This window comes from Phalaenopsis equestris, unplaced genomic scaffold, assembly GCF_001263595.1.
Source record: "Phalaenopsis equestris unplaced genomic scaffold, ASM126359v1 Scaffold000264, whole genome shotgun sequence".
Taxonomy (NCBI): domain Eukaryota; kingdom Viridiplantae; phylum Streptophyta; class Magnoliopsida; order Asparagales; family Orchidaceae; genus Phalaenopsis; species Phalaenopsis equestris.
In genome coordinates, this window is record NW_018164706.1 from 158,389 (window position 1) to 180,845 (window position 22,457).

The 22,457-nt window shown below is 35.1% G+C and overlaps 1 protein-coding gene across 6 annotated transcripts in view; it reads right to left on the minus strand.

The window, feature by feature from the left end:
* The window catches only part of LOC110024649 (histone-lysine N-methyltransferase, H3 lysine-9 specific SUVH1-like), a 32,678-nt gene extending 11,915 nt beyond the window's left edge, over positions 1–20,763 (minus strand). The window contains exons 1-3 of one of the 6 annotated variants that reach the window (XM_020724737.1): positions 20,270–20,385; positions 18,106–20,209; positions 12,362–12,379 (exon numbers count right to left, since the gene is read on the minus strand). In XM_020724737.1, coding sequence (XP_020580396.1) covers positions 18,136–20,209; positions 20,270–20,304 — 2,109 coding nt within the window. In that variant the 5' untranslated portion in view covers positions 20,305–20,385 and the 3' untranslated portion in view covers positions 12,362–12,379; positions 18,106–18,135. The other 5 variants (XM_020724738.1, XM_020724741.1, XM_020724736.1 and 2 more) reach the window with 5 other exon arrangements.
* Between the last annotated feature and the right edge of the window lie 1,694 nt (positions 20,764–22,457).

A 22,457-nucleotide genomic window follows, 5' to 3' on the forward strand; every position in this document is an offset into this window, starting at 1 on the left:
AGGGTTAGGTTAACTCTGATACCAAATGATAGCAGAGTAAACCCAAACGACAACGGGAAATGCAACTTTTACTACAAAGTTAAATAGAGGTTATAAAAAACACACACCGAAATAGAAAAGAATAATATGCACTCAACACAAATACCAATTAGGGCACAAATCGAAGATGGAGTTGAGTTTGGAGGGGGGAATAGTGCATATGGAGGGCTGGATTGTTGAGTAATGATGAGGGGAGGGGTGACAACAGCAAGGGAAGGTGACAAGGGTCATTAGGTGGCTGGCAGCTAGGAAAAGGCCGACAGAGAGGAAAGTAGGGAAGGGTAGATAAACATCACCTCAGAAGGAGTTACAACCGGAGCACCTCCTCGCTTTGAATACAACACTAGAAGGGAAAACTTGGTCCTAACAAAAATCTGAATAAAAATCTAAACCTAGAGCACACAAAACACCTATAAATACTATAAGACAACAAAGAAGGACTCCAATAATGTTGGGAGACAAATCCCGATCATAGAGAGGCTCTTCAAACCTCCCAATCTTCATTTTGACCAATTTAGTCGGCCAGCTTATACTTCACGCCCCCTCCTTCAAACTTCACGCCGCCATCCTGGTTCGGCAGCTAAAGGCTACAGCATCCCACGTTTTGTACGAGAGACACACCCGCGTCACTGCCTAATCATAACCTTCAATTAAAATAAAAATCAATATTTTTTTTTGCATACCTCCAAGAAAAAATAAATTCAAATTAATCGCAAATGATCGAGCAAGGACCCTGCATCCATTTAATGAACTTATCCTTTATTTGTCTTCTGGCTAAAAGACTTACAAACAAATCTCTAAATATCTTTACAAAGTCTTCCCATTGCACCAAATAACTAGGCTAACCACTAAACTTTTCTTATAACTACCCTTGCCACATTTTTGTTTCACCCTCAAAGCCAAAAATGACCAAGGTGACTCATCTCTCCTGTAGTCATGAAATGTCATCAAATGATCTTCTCAATCGAATTAACCAATTTTTAGCTTCTCCTATTCCCAAAGAGAGGTGATCTCACATCTTTAAAAAGCTTTAAATATTTCTCTACAAAAACTCCCCACTACTAGCTTGTGGCTAAGAATTTCTAATCAATTGGGTCATAGCAATCATTATCTCAATAAATGCATCAACATCAACGGTAGCATTATGTGATATTTCAACTTTTCTCAAGTCTAATTTCCTCTTCGTGATTACCCATAGTTCTAAAACAAATGCCAAATAATCTAAATTATAATAAAAAAATTATTTGTACTTTTCATAAATTTATTTAATCAATCAAATGGCTTTTTTTATTATGATTAAAGCATAATCCACTTTGATATCACTTTGATATCCCCGATTCAGGAGTTTAGAATGATCAAGACAGGAACGAACGATCGAATAATAATATCATATTAGTATAACATTCACAACTATCCACAAAAAAGTAATCATCTAAATAGTAAAGAGTCATTAAATCACAAGAATTCATATACATAATACTAGCAAAGAAAAAAATTAATAACATTTTTTAATACTTAATTTCATTAGCTTATATTCTTTTGTAAGCATACTCTCATGGCAGGCATTAAGTTTCATATAGCATAGCTTGTCCTAAAATAAGCAATTAAAAAGCATGTTAACTTATACAAGTCATTCAATAATTATAGTTCAATTATGTCTTTAACTTCTATGCATATGATTAACATAAATGCTGCAAAAAATGATGACTAAATTATAAAATTTCATTTTATTAAAATTTTAAAATACTTCATTTTCTTTAGTAAGAACTCTTTAAAAAAAATGCAATTATATTTCATTTAATAAATCATCTCAGAAACATTATTTAAAATAATGTATTAATTAAGGTACACCCATTTCAATTTATTTTTTCAAGCATTTTTTTGTATCAATTTCATGCATAGGTACAATAACGTCCCTAACAACTACTATATTGGGATGACTCCTATGATTGACGTTTCCATTTATTTCATTTTATTTTTAAAAGTTTTTCCAATCATTAAACCATTTGTTAAACTTTCAGTGCAAATGCAATACATAGAATAATATTAAAATATTAAACAATCATTTAATTTGCCTATACTATCATATTTAATATTTTAAAACTTGAATGCATTATAAGAATAAAAGAACTAAATTTCGTACAAATAGTAAAGTAATTACTCACCTCAATTTCGCCTTATAAAATTAACTATTAATGAGATTTGTTGATTCTCTTTTTCGTTAACTTATTTCTTCACTTCTATCTTGATTTAATCTAGAATTAAACATAATATTTAGCTTATAATTATAATGTTATAAATAAATAATTAACATTTTTATTTTTATTTCATTGAAACCATATATTCCTTTAAAACTGAATTTAAAAGAGTAATCATGCACGATGTTTAAGTTGATAATATAAATTTCATATCTCAATTATTCTACAAAAACTACCATGAGCTCCTCTTCTCTCCACAACTTTAATTGTTAATCTGTCAATTCCGCCTAATCATAAACGTAAATATATTATTTCTAAAAAATAATATTTAATATTTTACTATCTCACTTTAATTTATAAAACTTTTAAATTACATCACCTATATTTTCTCTTTTTACGTGGCACAACCAATGATAACTTCGATCTTTTGCATCCTTTAAAAATTTCAAGTTTAGACTTAGATTTTTTATATGTAATTTCATAACATAAAAATGCTATATCAACCTAAAATAATTTTATTCTAATTTTTTATGCTAACATAAAAGATAAAGATATAAACTTACCTCGATTTGGTTCTTTGCTAAATTAACGATCTCTTTATGATCTTTGGATTTGCATAATTTTGCACCTTAAAAATGTTAACATTAATTCATAAAAATATACTATTACTACTTAATAAACTTAAAGCCAAATTAATTATAAATGAAGTTACAAATAAACTCTAACCTGATTTCCGCCCAAATCAGACTGAAAGATCGCATGCTCACTCTTTCACACGCGACCCATCTACCCTCATAGATTTGTTGCTCGACTTGTCAATTACATACATCGGCTTAATTGCTCGTGTGCACTCTTGTCCTAACTGCTCTTCACTCACAGAAGATCCCACCATAGGTGTCCCAAACACAATATTTTCTATTTGTTTATGCTTCGTGGGACTTTGCCCCCTCATCACGCATCTTCAAAAATCAATGTCGTAACCTTCTCATCCATGCATGGTCTAGCGAGACAAGAATCACATTCGAATAGTTATGTTCAAACATCACCTCTCTTTTCTTCTCCTAAATAGCGTCAATTTCTTCAAATTGAAGTGTCAATTCATTTTTTTTTCATTTTTTTCAATTATTGCATACTTGATGATGTAGAATAATATATGACTATTTTTATAGATGAAAAAGTGGAAAAGAATTAAATGATGTAATAATATATGATCAAGATAAAAAATGTATAATTCTAAGAACCTAAGCAAGAGACCAAGCACATCAAAATGCTCAAGTAAATAGAGGCTCAAATTACAAGAGCCCAAATTAGAAGATCCATCATAAAAAGCCCAAAAAAAAGCCCAAAGCAAGTGCCAACCAATGCTCAATTCTAAGAGCCCAATAAAGAGAAAAAAAAATTAATTATTAGTTTGTAATATTTAAATTTCATATCTTGTATATAAAATTTGAATCTTTATTTTAAATAACATGTATAGGCTAGCCATGTAATGAACTTTGACAGATAAAATGACTTAATCAAAGTAGTTAATATCTTCCTCCATTAATGACCACCCATCCTTTTTTCCGCTGAAATTTTCATCCTCATTGTGAATGATAGTATCTTAGGAGTCAATGTAATCCTCATAAAGAGAGCTAATATGTATTTTCGCTATTATAAATTGATAAGAAAATTTCATAAAAAATAGTTATTTTTTGTTATTGCTTTGTGACCTTCCTTGACCAGCCTTAGTGGGATTTATTGGTTATCTTTTATGAATCCAGTCACTCTTAATTTTTTTTTAAAACTTTGCTACATCCTCCTCAACACCCCGTCCATCTTGCACAACTAGGCATCCATAACCCAAGCTATCAAATCAAAACCAACCCAAATCCTATTTGAAAGCTCGCTGCCTTGATTAGGCTCTATTACACATAATCTTGTTCCCCACTTCTCCATAAACTTATAAAATTTATAAAACTGTATAAAAGCTCCATATCATACATTTATAAACTAATTTAACCCTTCATATTCATTTCCTTCTGATCATCCTTCATTAAACCCATTTTTATTCATTTCCTTACAATCATCCCTCATTAAACCCCAGTTATAAAAAGCTAAGAGGTTGTTTGGAATCTTTTTTTTTTTTTGAAAACAAAAAATAGGAAACAAACAAAAAAACAATATTTGTTTATCTGCTTTTTGTTTTATTTTTATCTTTTAATTTTTTGGAGGAAACTTTTGTTTTTAAAATACTCAAAACAGAAAAAACATAATTTTATATGTTTTTAAAACGCCAAAAACAGTGAGTCCCGCCGTCAGCTTTCGTCGACCGTCGCCCGCTCCCACCTGTCAATGGCCACCTGCCCACGCCGCCTGTCGACCACCTGACCCGCCCCCCGCCCACACACAGGTAATGTTTCGTGTTGGGTTGAGCAAGGAATATGACGTATACGCCAGGGCGGCAGAGCTTAATAATAGAGCGCACATGGACCCAACAGGTTTATAAAAAGTATAGTTTTTTTTTTTTTTAGAAAAAATAAAAAATAATCAAGCAAACATTTTTTATATTTTTTTATTTTTAAAACATATAAATTATAACAGTACCAAATGCGTTTTCTAAAATCAAAAAATAGAAAACGAAACAAAAATAAAATAAACTTAAAAAAAAAAATTGATCCCAAATAGACCCTAAATAAAATCAGCCCAAATTGAACAAGCCCGGTCTCCTCCACCACCACATCACTCCAAAGGCCTCAACTTTTCACCATAAATTCTATATCGCATATCCACATCCTAAACTAATCATACACATCGATTATAAGCCATAAATACCTTCATAAAGTTTTCTACCTACATTGTTAATCCTTTAAATAATTTGACTAAATATATATAAAAAATTTTTGAAGGTTTACTATTACATTTTAAAAAAGTAAAAAAATTTCAAGACGACACATTTTAAGCTTCTTTTTGGTTAAAGGTTTGATTGTAAAAGAGAACAAACACTTCATTAGATTGCATCACATGAACATACTTTTCCATTTTGAAATAAATTTTAAATAACATTTAAATGTATTGTTGCTAAAAGAATCATTACATAAACAAGAAATGTGTCTTATGATCAAAATAATCAAACTCAACGGAATGAGCTTATTACATCTGATGGTAATAGCACCTTTTAATTAGATTTATAACAGCTAGAGATTGTCGTTATTACTTATTATTACTTGTTATGAGTCTTTATTCCTACATTATGTATTTCCTATTTTGTTTTATTTTATTTTATTTCTTTCCTTTATTGTGGTGATTGTAATTGGGTTTAAATAACATCTTCAATCAATAAAATTATGCTACTATAGTCACAAATTCAACATGCTATCAGAGTCATGGCCCTAACCCTAGAGGTTCCGCCCTAACCGCTGGCCACCTGCGGGTCTTCTCTTGTAGCCTGCTGACAGCCACCTTCCTGCCGCAAATCCTTCCAGCCAACCCCTGTGTTCTTCCTGCATATCCTTCCTGCCGACAAAGACCTATCTGCCACTCTTTTATGCCGCAGCAGCTCCTCTAGTCGGCCTCCCTACAAGACTTCCTACTGGATTTCTTTTTTTTCCATCGTGAGGCCTCCCTGCACGGTCATTTTCCGGTTGTTTCTCTTGCCTGCATGATCTACCCTATTGTTGGTTCGAGAAATTTTTTTTCAGCCGCTGGACATCCCTCTTGTCAGCCTCTCCTATGTCTCGGCAACCCAACATCACCATTGGCTTTGTTGGAAGTATGGTGGATTCCTCCACCATCGAACCTCCTACTGTCGATGTGCATGAGTCCACCAGAGGATCATCACCGACCTCAATCCCTCTACAAACTGGAGGATCGGAAACCAACATAAACTTCTTGAACAAGACTCAATCGTCTGCCTTGATCTCGAATAGTACTCAGCCCTCATACATGCCACCTCGGACCGGTCACCCCACTTGTGATTACTGTCACAAATCCAACCACGCTCGGGACAAGTGTTGGAAACTTCATGATAAACCGGGATATAAACCTTCAACCAAATCCTCTGCTACAAAAGGTCTCACAACAAAATCTAAGTCTATTACAGTTCAACCGACTCCAACCCGGAATCCTCTGAATCCCTAAAAAATCAAATGAAGCAATTGATCAAGCTACTTGGAACAAATCAATTCTCTACGAGTCTGTCGACCTCCCACATCCGACAAGGTAATCTTCCTATGGATCTCACGTCTTCTTCCTCCTCTAATCGGTGGATTATTGATTCACGTGTCACAGATCACACGACTGGGTGCTCATAAGCTTGCTCAACTTATTATTCGTGCTTTGAGAAAGATACTATTAGAATTGTTGATGGCATCAGTAGTTTCATTGCTGGTAAATGGTCAGTTGTACTAAAGACCGGTATAACTTTGGAGTCAGTTTTATATGTTCCTCAGTTACAATGCAACTTGTTATCTATCAGCAAATTGATGAATGATATAGATTGTTTTGCTAATTTCTCTTTTCATGGTTGTATTTTTCAGGATCGTCGTTCGGGGAGGACGATTGGAACTGCTAAGAGGTTAGCTAAACTTTACTACTTCCAAGAGAAGACTAGGGAGAGTGAAGACACTCCACTCAAGAGTTGTAGTTTATCTCGAGTCATTGAATGTCACATCAAATAGTTGCATTGTCATTTGGTTCAACCTTATTTCCAATAATAAAAAAATTTGTATCCTTTAATGTTTTCTAATAAAAATCTTTCTAATTTCAATTGTGAGACATGTCAGTTAGCCAAGCATCATCGGATCCACTACCCACCCCACGCACAAACATTCCACTCTTCTCTCATTCACAATGACATATGGGGACCCTCTCATACTCCCAGCTACACCAATAAACGGTAGTTCCTGACTTTGATTAATAACCACACTCGAATGACGTGAGTCTACATTTTAAAAGATAAATCAAAAGTTGTTGTGACCTTGTAAAACTTCTACACATTCATCTTAACTAAATTCTAAACTCCAATTCAGGTCTTTTGAACCAACAATGACCGTGAATTTTTCAACTATATTTTAAGTATATTCTTGGTGGGTAAGTCCATCCTCCATCATAGCTCGTGTGAAGATACTCCTCAACAAAATAGGGTAGCTCAGAGGAAAAACCATCACCTCTTCAATGTTATTCGCTCTATTATGTTTCAATCCAATGTCTCGAAATTATTTTTGAACGATGTCATTCTTATTGTCACTTATCTCATAAATAGAGTCCCCTCTAAAACTCACAATTTCTGAACCCCCGTTAGCTTTCCTGTCGTCATGCTTCCCTGTTAATCAAGTCTTCTCCACCTTATATCCTAAGATTTTGGGATGCACGGTCTTTGTTCAGAACACTGTCCCCACTCAGAGTAAACTTGATCTCAAATCCATAAAATATATCTTCCAATGATACTCCACCACTTAAAAGGGGTATCGGTGTCTTGATCCTATAACAAACAAAATTTATCTGAGTGTTGATGTCTCCTTCTTTGAAAGTGTTCCTTATGTTCCTAAATCAGCCTCAAGTGCAGGGGAGCTTGAGTTCCTAAGCATTGTCCCTTATCCTACTCCTATGGATGTTCCCCCCATAGTTCCTACCACAAAGGAGTCCCTTGTTCTGTTGAGTGCATCATCTCCTCCTACCACTATCCATATCTATACTCGGCGCACCCGCCCTGATGCTCCTACTCTGGAGTATGCTATCAGACTCCACTTCGAGCGACATCCTCAACACGATCCCTCTGAATGAGAAGGTAAGGTACGCAATCAGACATGTTATCTCTATTCTATGACAAAATATATTTCTTTCTTCAGTTTATCACAGACCTTCATAGCATTTGCTACTGCCCTGACAAAATATCATATCCTAGCTACGATTGAGGTTGTTCTTGCTGTGCAACATAAAAAATGACAGTAATGGAGGAGATTAATGCCCTCCGGCAGAACCATACGTGGGATGTCGTTGATCTTCCTTGGGGTAAGAAAGATGTGGGGTGTCAATGGATTTTCAGCACCAAGTTCAACTCAAATGGATCCTTAGAACGCAACAAGACACGATTGGTCGCTAAAGGGTACTCACAAACATACAGAGTTGGCTATGAGGAGTCATTTGCTCTAATGGCTAAGTTACATATTAGTCGGGTCTTGTTGTCCCTTGCGGTGAATCTGAATCGGCCTTTATTCCAGCTAGGTGTCAAGAAAATGTTCTTAAATGGAAAGCTTACCGAAGAGGTGTACATGTCTCTCCCTCCTTGCTTGGACTCTACTACCTCTAGAGGGCAAGAATGCAGGCTGCAAAAGTCCCTCTATGGGCTAAAGTAGTCCCCAAAGGCCTAGTTCAGCAAGTTCACAAAAGTGGTCGTGGGCCATGATTTTACCCAAGCTCAATCAGATCACACTCTCTACTTCAGACATTTCTTTAATGACCAGGTAGTTATCCTTATTATCTATATTGACGATATTTTTCTTACAGGTAACGATCTCCCGACATTGGAGTTTTCGAGAGGCATTCTTGCTACGTCCTTTGAAATGACGGACTTAGGATCTCTCTGGTACTTCTTAGGCATTAAAGCGGCTCGGTCATCACGGGGCATTTGTCTGTCTCAGTGCAGATATGTGATTGATCACTTGACAGAGAATAACTTTCTTCTGTGCAAACCTATGACTGTTTATGAATCATAATGAAAAATTATCAGACATTCTCAATCTTATGTCTGTCAACAAGACTCAGTATCAACGTGTTGTGGGGAACTCATCTACCTCGCCCATACTCGTCCCGACATATGTCACGCAGCTGGTATAGTGAATTAATTTATGCATAACCCTATGAGCATAATCTCCAAGTTGTCCACCGGATTCTCAAGTATTTAGAAGGTTTGTTTTTCTCTCGTGACACCTCACAGTCTATTGTTATTTACACAGATGTTAATTGGGTCAGGTCGGTTCATGATCGACGTTCCATCTCGGAGTACTACTCATTTGTATGGGGAAATCTTATCATGGAAATGTTAAAAATAGTCTGTGATTGCCAAGAGTAGTGTTGAAGCTGAATTTTGGTCCATATCCTTGGGTATCTGTGAAGCTCTTTGGTTACGCATCATGCTCCGTGAACTTCGTATGCCAACCTTCGTTTTGCTGTAACTATTTTGTGATAATAAGACCGCCATCAACATTGCTCACAATCCAGCCCAACATAATCGTACCAACATATGGAGATTAACAGAAACTTCATTAAGAAATAGATTGAGTTCGATACAATGTGTTCCTTTTGTACCCTCCAATGGTCAACTAGTGGTTATCCTCACCAAGAACCCTCTTCATGCTTTGTTCAATGACTTCACATCCAAGTGGAACATGACTGACATTTATGCTTCAACTTGAGGGAGAGTATTAGATTTATAACGGCTAGGGATTGTCGTTCTTACTTATTATTGCTTATTATTACTTGTTATGAGCATTTATTCCTTCATTATATATTTTTCATTTTGTTTTATTCTATTTTATTTCTTTCCTTTATTGTGGCGATTGTAATTGACTTTAAATACCCCCATCTTCTATCGATAAAATTTTGTCTACTCACAAATTCAACAATTTTTAACAATGTTATAAAGGAAAACCCATCATTGCTAATAATTTAAAATTTCTTAAGGGTATAAATTCTCAAAAAAAAAATGATAAATATATGCTAAATGAGTAGAATATTTACAAGAATATACTTTATCCATAAATAATATATTGGGATAAAAATTATGTCTATCAATGCATTACTAGTGTAGTTATCATCTTCTTTATTACTTATACAATGCATCAAACAATAAACACCTAAATGAATTCATAATAAGAGATGGATGTCTTTTTAAAGGAAGTCAAATGTGCATTACTAATTCTTCTCTAAGTGATTCTCATATTCTAGATTTATATGTTTGTCGTGACGCAGCTCACTTTGATTGGGATAAAGCTATGGTTATGGCAAAATAAAGATATTGATGACCAAATCTAAAATGCTTTGATAAGATGTAACATGAATAGTACCAGAATGAAAAGCTTTCCATATAGACAAGGATAAAGGAACTAATGCAGGAATGATACTCGGTAACCTATTTGCTCATTAGCCTTAGGAAGATGCTAGCTTGAATATTGTGCTAGGACTTCGGAACTAGGATCACAAACTTTTAGGGAGAATGATTATTACTTTATCATAGCACGTTGTTTTCCAAAGTGATACATTTTATTCATTTATAAATACGTGTATCCATTAGAAATTTCACTAGAGAACCAATAAATTTAATTGATCGTCCTAATTAGTCTAGGTCTAACGAAGTTATACAATCACCCACACAACATATGCATGATTTGCATTAGAGTATTCTCACAAAACTTGTTGTTTGATATGGGGAGTATATTATAAACTTGAAAGTTCCATGTCTAAAATTCAAACAAGCGATAAAATAATGGTCTATACAACCCCTAATAGATTTCCTATAGTACTCTCATAGTTGGAAAAATGAAACCATATAGTCATGCAAAGAATTGGGATGAATGTTTAGAGGTTAGAAATCCCAATAAACTTAAGTATTAATTTAACATTTAATGTGTCTAGTTTGATTTTTGTCAGAAATCATCAATCAATGTCACAGAATGTTCACTATTTCCACCACTTTCAAAATTCATATCCAATACATTATCTAAATAATCTTTAGACAACAATGTCAACCTTATGCAAAAGCTATAATAGATGAAATCATATCCATTATTGATGGCGAATAATTGAAAATATCTGGTGCATTTGAGGAATATGCCTACTTCTCCATGAAGTATAGCAATTACACCAAGCCGTACAAGATGAAAATTTACTAAACAAGTCATCAAAGCAGAATTTTTCAAGGATGGGTAAAACTCAAACAAATCTCAAATTCTATAACCATTGAAAATATAAAATGTATGTTTTAAGACAAGCAATCTAAAGTTTGAATTTCTAATTTGATTTTTTGTTGTTTCCAATTTTATTATTTTGAATTTTAATAGGAGTTCTGAATTTTAGTAGGAATCCATACATGCATGCTAAGAAAGTCTCTGTTTTTTAGAATTTCGTAAGGCATCTTTGTTTATGTATACTACCCGCAATGTCAACTCTGTTTTTTAAAATTTCGTAAGGCATCTTTGTTTATGTATACTACCCCTTAGCAACTTTTAATAGTGACTTTCCGGTTCAATCATTTATCCCTACGACACCCAATATATCCTCCTTCAGCAGCTGTTTGGTGGCCACCAATACAACCTATGACTATTTTTTACTGCTAATTGCAACGTAACTCCCCTATTATCATACTATGGTCACTTCTTTCCCATATTATCAAGCTTTAATGGCTCCATACAGCCTACTAGGGTGCAAATCATTTATTGCTATAAGAAAAGCATATGCCATTTTGGCCGACTACAGTCAATTGAAAGGCAAAGTTCAATGGGCTTTATGATAATAAAAAGTCGTCAACAAAACTAAGCAATTAGTGGTTGAATAAAAATTTTAATTGGATGTGCAATCACATGGATTTCAAGATCGTGAGAGACTTAACATATTTTGTGAGAAGTTATGTTCTTATACAAGTGAAAGCTTACTTGTTGGTATTTTTTTATCCTCATTCTTACTAATTGGAAGTTACGACTGATTTAATCAAATTTAATACAATCAATTTTAACAAGTGCATGAATTCTAAGGATTTTGAGTAGATTTATTGATCCTAAATTTCTAGTCAATTTTTTTAATATAAGGCGATTAGAATTTGGTTTGAATTGATTCATATCACATTTTAATTTTTCTTGAAAGTAACAAATAATTGTTAAACACAAGAAGTTTGTAAAGAACAAATTTGCATGTCTGATATATAACTCTTGGCATCTCATATAACATGTGCATTAACCCTCAAATATTAGACAAGCTACGTCAATAGAGTAAGACAAAGAAGCACAAACAGGCCAAGTGTAAGTAAGGTGAAAACAAATAGGGTCTAACCCAATCAAAGGGCCCTTCATTCACTCATGATAAAGGAATAATGACTTACATTTAAACTCTAAACTGATTCTCCCACCTCTTCCTGGCAAACACTCAACTAAGAAACCCTTCATGCATGCCTGAAAGTTGGGTAGACAGATAAGACCCAAGACTAACCAAACAAGTGATAAATAAAACATCAAATACAAGGGAAACCTAAGCCTCATCAATGTAATCCAATTGCAAAGCCTAACTGAAATATATCCATATCAACAACTATACAATAATATGATTATTTGAAATCAAAACAATAAATCATTTTTATAGGATTCTCATATTAACAGGTTCGATCTAGAAAACAAACACTAGAGGAACTTAAAGATAATCAACCTACAGAGAAACCCATGACCAAAAAGTTTACTTGAAAGAACAAATTAAACAGTTGGATGAAAACCTAGTCAAAGTTAATGTCAAGCCTTTGACCTTATGTTTCCAATGTAGCCAAACCTATAAAGCCACAAGAAGTAAAGTGGACAAATAGAGCGGAATTCAAGAGGATCTCATCAAAAGTTGACAATGAACCATCCATAATAGATGACAAAAATGCCCCTAAAGGCATTAAGGGGATGGTCTTCTTCAAAATAGAGGCAAAATTACTTACTATGAAATCATTATAGATGTTGAGCAATTGATGCTAGTATGAACATATTGAAACATATTTCTCAATTTCAGGTTATTCCAATATCCAAAAAATATATTTTCATCATCACAAATTTTTAACACACAACTTAATATGTTGAACTATAAGATAACAACTTTAACATGGAAGAATTACAAGAGCATATTAAAAGCTTAGCTTTGTCAAATTGGATACTGTTGAATCCCAAAATGTTCTTCAGGTCACGCCCAAGGAATAGAGGATTGGTTGAATGAGAGGAATAAGAGAAACTAGGAGAAAGAAAAATTAAAATTAGCACTAATTCACTAGGAATAGATCCAATAGTCTTTTCTATAGAAATGACTCTTATTCATAAGTCATAGAAGGGGTATAATAAATTACACGATTATCCCTCATTTAAAGAGACTCTTATTTATAAGTCACAGAAGGGGTATAATAAATTACACGATTATCCCTCATTTAAAGGGAACATTACAATCAATTATGAGTCATTATACATTTATATATTTGTAATTGAATCGAACATATTTTGACATTGTAACCGTTGTTGGCATCATTCTATATATATAATTGTCCATGGCACCGTTTCATATTTGTAATTGCTTGGCTTGGTCATTTGGTATTCGTTCAGTCAGCTAAAAGTCATTCGGCAGACTGAACGATCTTTTGTCGCCTTTCACGAGAGGATCCATTGTGAAGACTCATTCTCCTCTAGGAAGGATTATTCTATCAAGCATGTATTCCCGTATTCTGACAGGCAGTCTACCTTCAGTTGATGAGTCTATGTAGGAGTCTCCGCCAAGCGACTGTTCATCTTGTGAACACCCTTGTGACGGTTAAGTTGTTATTGGTATAGGTGTGTGGCACTCCATGGTTCGATCGGACTAATGTTTGGTTGGTCCAAAATTTGGCCAACTAGAATGATGTTGGATTACTCGACCTTTTTTTTTTGTTTTCTTCGTGCTATCTGTTGAATTTCCTTGAATAAATAGTTTTCTGAGTTTTTTCTTTGAAAGAGACAACTGCCATAAAAATAAGAAAATTAAATGAAACAGTTGTTTATATAATGAGTAATAAGTACTGTTAATAATTGTGCTCATTGAATTTTTGTGTTGTTTTTCCCTATAAATAGAGCACGATCAACATTTTCCTTCCTTGCTTCTAGAATTATCTTGCTCTTCAGTCATTTATAGCAGAGGACGAGGATGTCAGGTGCTAAGAAGCCTGTGAGTGAAAAAGCACTGATGAAGGCCTTCAGGCTTCCCTCTACAAAAAGCCGCCATTCTGAAAGAGGAGGAAATCGGAGAGTTCTTGTTCTGTCCTGAAGAGATAAACCGGCGAAGAGGGTCTATTAGCCGAGAAGAGGTCGAGAGATGAGAGGAAAATGATTGGCATCAAAGAGTCGTCTAAAGGGACCAGACCTGAGAGATCCAAGTTGGTGAAGCAGCCAGTGGCAAAGAAACAGAAAGTATAGGAGATTGAAGAGTCTTCCGACTCATTACCACTCCTAGAGGTCAGGAGCCGAATTGGAGAGCACATTGTTGATGTGTTTGTCCTGGCTTTTGTCCCAATCAGCCAACAACTGGCTCAGTTGCCGACCTAGGCAAGTAGAAACGACTACTTAAACTTTGTTGCTATAAGGTGTCCTGACTCAGCATTCAGCCGGCAAGGTTGTCTAGGGTGATGCCCTGTCATTCGAAGGTTCGCTGCTTCAGCCTTCAGTCAAAGAGGCTGCTTAGGGTGGTGCTCTACCACCTGATGGTAAAAATCTCTGTACGTCGGAGATAGACAAATGATTGAAAATTTGAAGTCTCTTTTGTTTGGTTATCCAGTTTATTCTAATGACACTGACTCTAATGTTGCAAATGAGATTGTGGAAAGCATTGACTCCTTGCCAACAAGGGTCGTGAAGCTTGTCGGGTTGAAGGCAATTGCTGATCCTTTTGCTCCTGCCCCGGTTGAAGTAGTGTCTGTCCCACCACCTCCTTTGGTTGATTCTAAGAGGGAAACGGACGACCATTGAGGGTCACACGAGTCGTTGGCCTGGCGTATGGACGAGACCATAAACTCCTTTGACCAGGCAGCGGGCCTTCAGAGAGTGTTTCCATTTCGAACATAGGGTGGAATTGGCCTCCCTCTATGCTAATATTGAGACTCTTCGGGCCAATGCGGCAAGTATTCAGAGTGAATTAACAAAATTTTAGGCAGCTACCGCGGACATAGGGTGGAATTGGCCTCCCTCTATGCTGATATTGAGACTCTTCGGGCCAATGCGGCAAGTATGCAGAGTGAATTAACAAAATTTTAGGCAGCTACCGCGATTTCCTGCGTTCGGGCGGAAGAGGAAAAGATATAAAAATATGAATTTGGTAGGTGTGTATTGTATGTGAGTTTGATTAGTCGAGGTCAAGTCTTGCCCGAGCGGCGGACGACCCAACTATAAATTACTTTTTATTATAAATAAAATTTCTAACTTTTGCACAATTTCAAAAAATTTCAATCATCATGCATCCTTGATTCTTGAATCAATGTGATGTGTTTCTGAAGCCCAATGTACACTTTTGAGGCATTTCGACTTCCTTGCGTACTTTATATATAGGGTTGAGCGAAGACTTGGTAAAAACCTTTCACTTTTCACTTTTCTTGCCTTTAGATTGGTCTTTCTCAGAGCTCAATGGCATCCAAATATTCTCCTCATATCTTTCGTTATGTGAGGTCGACCGAGAGAATGATCTTGACAAAATTCGATGCTGCACTGCTAGATGACATGTGTGTATGACAAAAGTGTCGTCCTCCATTGAGTGGATGCGGAGGTTCGTGCCACTGACTATTTGAGTGACAGCCTGATCTTTTATCAGGATCAATTCCATTGTGGGCTATGGATGACTCTATGTACCAAGTTGCAATCGATCTTCAACCACTACGGAGTCATATTGAACCAGATTAAGTCGAACTTCATCGCAGCGGTGATGACTTATGTGATTTACTTGCACCGGATTACTTGCGTGATCCAAGGAATTATTGACTTTTCCTGTGATTATGTCTGACACAATTGCATTTAAGATTTTCTACATATTGTGAATGAACACTTACATAGACTGTATAAATTCAAACTTGATTTGTCTCTTACAATACATATGATTTTATGATTTTACCATATTATGAATCTGATGAATAGGTTCATAAAGTCATTGCTGACAAGTATTTGTTTGTTATGATTCAAGCATATAACATATAAAAATGTCTATGATGAAAGTGTTACAGAAAATATGAATTAAGAAATATCACAATTGATGTTATATGTAAGTTATTACATGAAAGCTTGCAATTACGAATGATAGGGAGCGTTGGGATACCGGACTCCTTGTATTCAAGTAGGGATGAAACTCCGAGAACCATTGGGATCAAACTGAGACAAAATCTAAGGAACCGTTAGTACTAGAGAATTTATTGATAACTGTTGTGTTGAGAAGGATCTAATCTTTCTCAACAGTTAATGTAGCCATCAAGTTAAGTAAAAACCCAATAACATGACATGATATGAAAATAGTTCAATGTTTATATAATTACAAGTGACATTCCTATAATTATAATTGATAATTATGATTCTTATGAAATGATTAATGAATGAAAAATATATTTTATACGATTGTCATCAATTTCTGCATTACATGTCTTTTCTTTTACATATTTTATATGGTTATAACATGTCGTGGCATGTGTTGCGGAAATATACATGAGCTACATATGATCATGCATGTGGCTTCTTTTTTATCTATAAAATCTTTTAGTCTTGATTATTCGTTGAGCTTATTATAGCTCAGTCTACATTATTGCATTTCAAGAAGGGTCACGTTGGACTTGTACAGTTTTTACATTATAATTTTGGGAGCTTGTACAAACTTTTGTGATAATTTTATTATGTCGAATTTAGCAATTTTGTATAGATATAAATATTTTAGTGATATAATTTTTCACACTTTCAAGTATATGAATATGAAATGTATTATGTATGTGTGTGATGCTTTAGTTAGACTAGTTCATCGTCCACTGGGTCATGATTATGCAAATCAGGATGAGTGCTAATATAAATTTAGTCTAACTGAATCGTCAGCCTCAGCCGCATCGTCATTGATCTCAAATGGGGAGTCAGATGAGGTGTGACACATCATTGATCTTAAGGTGCATGTATCGTAACAAAAAGTCCAAAAAGCGTAAAGGTTTGTCTTGACGTAGTCTCATATTGTGAGATTTTAAACAATAGCCGCTTATTTAAAATCTGAAAGTTTATCATTTTCCTATCATTATAAATAGATGTTCATATAAACATTACATATTCAAATTTAATTCAAAATAAATTTAGAATTGCTCTTCCCTATCTCACTAGCCGGCTAGCCCTCCTTCAACCTCTCAGATAGCTAGCCGCTTTCTCACATCAAGAAGAAAAAAATTCAAAGTAAGGCAAAGTGAATTAAACCAATCAAAAGCTTTTCATCTCTTTCTTGTCAAGGAAAAGTGATTTACATATAAATCCTAATATTGGCATGTAACAGAAAAATAACCCAAACTCTGCACAAAACCAAATCTTTTAAATCATCTAACCCCAGCTACGTGTGATATATTCACATCATGACTTAGTTATTGGATAAATATTAGATTATGTGCTTCTACAAATCAAATGTCACTCTACAATCATACAACTTCATTTCATTTGAAGAGCTTTTGATGGGCTAAAAAAAGAGATATCAAACATACCGTCCAAGCCATTCATTAGAAAAATTTTGAAGGGTTCCATGAATAATTAACTAATAAAAAAACACTAAAACCTGACAAATACCAGCAGTGAAATTGAATTTTTATTTTAACCAACAAATTTCAATATATAAAAGAAGATCAACATATCTTGATTTGCAGTTAAAAGTTGAAAGATTAAAATAATGAGCATTAAAATTAAAGCTGCTATTTTCAATTTGTCTGAAAAGTATCCCTTCGATGTGATTTTGCAAGTGCACAAATGTTTCAAATGTATTAAAGTAATTCTGCAATTATAAGAAGTAAGAGGAAGATCCAATTTGTCTGAAAAGTATCCCTTCGATGTGATTGTGCAAGTGCACAAATGTTTCAAATGTATTGAAGTAATTCTGCAATTATAAGAAGTAAGAGGAAGATATTATTATGATTCCTCACCTTAGCATTCCTTGCCTGTACTGCAAAAAGCTACCGGAAAAATCCGCGGCATTTCGGTGATCCACATAGGCATTTCTTTGGTTTTCGGGTTCCCACATTCTCGCTTCCCAAGCCATAATCAAATGTTAGCTCCATCATCGGAGGAATGTGCTTCATTGCAAAGAACATGATATGCGGATAATCTCCCTCGTCATGATCATGTAGAACCGGCTGCCAAAATACATTAGGTGAACAACTGTGGTTCATAAAACGAGCAACATTTCCCACATTCCTGGAGCTAATTATGATGGGAAGTGGCTTAAAAATATCACTCTCATTGATGCTCGGTTCACCAAGTAACTCCGGTCCATGATTCCACTTTAGTGTCTTCTCATCAATATAATTTCCTTCAAAAATGCACTCATCTTCTTCTCCATACTCATTATTCGCATTGATCTTATCAACTACTTCCCCAACGTACTCGCATATAAAGGTTCCTGCACGTATAGGATCCCACGAACGAAGGCCCCAACCACGGTCCCTCGTCCTAAAAACTTCAAAATGAAGATTTATACCTTTTTGTGTCACTCTGTTGCGGCAATTAACGGAGCATGAGCACAAGATATTGCACTCGTATAAAACATGTTTACGGCTCACAACAAATCCATTTGCACAATAAGGAAGGTTCCCTCCATTCTGCTGAGCACAGGAGCAGCTGGCATCGCCAGGAAGGCAAACGCTAATGCACCTGCAACCAAGTAAAGGTTTCATGGAAGTTATGGGTTTCAGATACTTCATTTTAATGGCATATGTGAAATGGCTGGGGCCCTTCTCATTATCAACCTCATTTACAAGAAAAACAGGTAAAGTTTCGACACCGGATGATATGTCCGGGAGTATAACACCACTCCTAGAAGAAGGATTGGCTTTCCAACTCTCAGTATGCTTCCACACAGCGATTCCTTCTGGCTGCCCTGGTTCTCTAAACAACTTATACTTGAAAACATTATTGCCTGCCTTTGCTTTCTCCATCCACGTTTCTTGAATCTTGTAGAGGCCATCATAGATGTAGATCCTTCCATTAATGAGATTCATATCCTTCGCACTCCGTATCACCCTGACTAGATTTCCTCTATGCAAACTTCTCTCGAGTGCGAGATTACCCCTTTCAAGCTTTTGATCAAACAACTGACCTTTGTCATACTTGCTGCTACCCCCGCCCCCCTGGCCAGTGTAAATCAATACATTTGTATCGCCCTCATCGTTCTCGTAGCCTCCAGCGGACACAATACTGATAGCCAATGTTTCATCCACATCAGAAAGTCTGGGTAACATATAATCAATGCCTGCCATGATTTGTGCATGTAAACCAACCAAGCACATTTCTATTCTAAAGTAAAATATATCTCCAATTTCTACACCAGGAACAGGCCCTATTCTCTTGACAATATTAGCGCGGAGATCATTGGACATCATGATAGCCCCGGCTTTCAAGTAAGATCGTTTGCTGGCGTCGTTTGCTTCGTCTAACTGCAGGATCTTCCGGCGGAGCGCATCAAAGGTCATGAGTATTTCCTCAGCTGAATTCCGAGCATCGAGAAAAGAGGAAGGAATCAAGGCCAACTCGATGGGTTTTCGTGGCTTTCTCTTTATTTGGGATTTCTTCTTGCCACTTCCCTCAGGATCTTCACTGTCAGAATCATCAATCTTGTACTTTTTCAAACTTCTAGGGCGCTTAATTTTCCGGCCAGAAGACGAGGTATGGACACTGTAGTCAGGATCATCTTCAAGATTAATCTGTTCGGAATGGTAAGATCCATTTGAAGTTGGAGTTTTATTAGTCCTAGCACGCTGCAGAGATGGAACAGCTTTTTGCTGGTTGGCTGACTCTGGAGTGGAGAAAAATGGCGGGAAACCTTGAGGGAAACCGCCGCCAGAGGAAGATGAAACACTAAAGGGACTCACACAAACAGCCGGCGCAGAACCAAAAGAGGTAAATGCGGTGTTGAATCCATACGGTGCCGGGAACATAGGGGCCAATGATCTCAATGGTTTTGCATCCAAGACTACATCTTCTTGCGATGAAACTGGTTCAGCTTCCATGGCTGAAGGACCAAGGAAAAAACTGCATAGAATGAGAAGTAAATCACAATTTTACCTAGGATCCTAAAAGATGTAAACTGACCTCGATAGCTTAAAACCCAGATATAAAACTAGCATCCATGGTGAAGCCAGTCAGGTTAGTTCTTCGAGGAATGAGTAAACGCAAAAAGAAACTTTAAAAAGTTGAATCAACTTCGTTATTACCATACAAAAATCTATCTTTCCATGATGCCACGACCTAAGGGCAGAAAAGCGAAGTTGCGGTTCAGAAGAGAGAGAGAGTGAGAGAGCGAGACAGTTGAGCCTTACCTTAAGGGGTTTCTAGGGTAAAAACGCACTGAAATCTAATGCGAGAGCAAATCTCTACTGTATTTCAGTTCAGAAGAGAGAGAGAGAGTGAGAGAGCGAGACAGTTGAACCTTACCTTAAGGGGTTTCTAGGGTAAAAACGCACAGAAATCTAATGCGAGAGCAAATCTCTACTGTATTTCTATCTGGATCTTCGTTCTTCTTGTTTTGGTCTTCGAATTGCCTTTGTTTTCGTCAAGACGAGAGTTTGATTCAAGCATGATATACATATGCACCAAACCTCGATATTTATTTAGTGTCATAAGCATATATATTATATATGAAAAATGGGCATTTACATATATACCACCCAATTCTTATTTATTTATTATTTTTATATTTATAGCACTTAATTCTTTCATATTATATCAAAAATAATATTATTTTAACTTTTAAAAGTAAAATACACGTTCATTAATTTGATATATATATATTGAAGTGTAGGTGTTAGATAAGTAAATACGTAGGGCATGTCTAAAATTCCTATAAAAATAATTTCAATTATTAAAAATCAATAATAGTAATATTTTTAGTATGATGTTAATTATTAGAGTGATTTTTTTGTGGAATCAATGATGTCTTATTTTATCAATGTCTTTTAAAAAATATACTTTTTAAATTATTTAATTAAAAAAATTTCATTAAGTAACACTCATTATTACATGTTACATGTTCAAAAATGAAAGCTTAGCTGTGAGATAGGTAAATTCATAAGAATTGGGTGCAATGTATATAATTTTCCCTTAAATTTCTTACTTCAACTTTATTTAATTTATCTGTATTTTTAAATATATAAATCAAGAATTAATGATTTTAAGTTAATTAATCATTAAAAGAATTTCATTAGCTTATTGAGCCATTAACTATTCACTCATTAATTAGTAAAACTTATTTTATAATTAGTATAAGATAATATTTTGATTAAGTATTATTTAAATTTTATAATTAATTAAATAAACAATTCAAATTAAATTAATAATATTATTAATTTTATTTAATTAACTTAATATTTTTCTTAATTGATCCGCTTTAACTAAGAACTAAAAAGTGGAGTGCGGGATGGAATATACTTAAATTCGATTTAGTGAAGGGGAGTTCCCCAAATCACACCTGCATTTCAAACATATTGATATAGTGAATCAAGAAATTAAAATGAAATGCACAAATAATTGAAGGAAGGTATAAGGAATATTGCTTGCTTCTTTTATTTTAAAATAAAATGAGCAAGGAATTGAAATTTGGTGAAATCGGGAACTACTTAACATATTGCTTCAAGCATGAACTAGTCAGTAGCAAGGGGAAGGGGAGTAGATGCAGGATTGCAGTATGGAAAGACGATAACATAATCTGAGATTTACAGAGAACAACAACAACAACAACAACAAAGCCTTAATCCCACTACGTGGGGTCGGCTACATGAATCCTTTTCTCCATTGTGTCTTATTTAGTGTCATATTTTCATTTAGTTCTAGTAAATTAAGAAATTATAGAGAACAACAAAGCCTTAATCCAACTACGTGGGGTCGGGTACATGAATCATTTTCTCCATAGCGTCCTATTTAGTGTCATATTTTCAATTAGTTCTAGTAAATTAAGATCATTTTTAATACAATAAGCCCAAGTCTTCCTAGGTCTACCTCTGTCTTTCTTAACACAAGTCGAATTTAAAACATCTACTCTCCTAATCGGACCATTAGATGGTCGACGTTTAATGTGACCAAACCATCTATAACGACTTTCTCTAATTTTATCCATCACAGGAGCTACACAAACCCTATCATGAATATATTCATTTCGCATTTTGCCTGTAAGTGTAAAGCCACTCATCCACCTAATCATTCTCATCTCGGCAACACTTAACTTATTATTATGCTTCTCTTTTAAAGGCCAACATTCAGCGCCATAGAGCATTGCAGGTCTCGC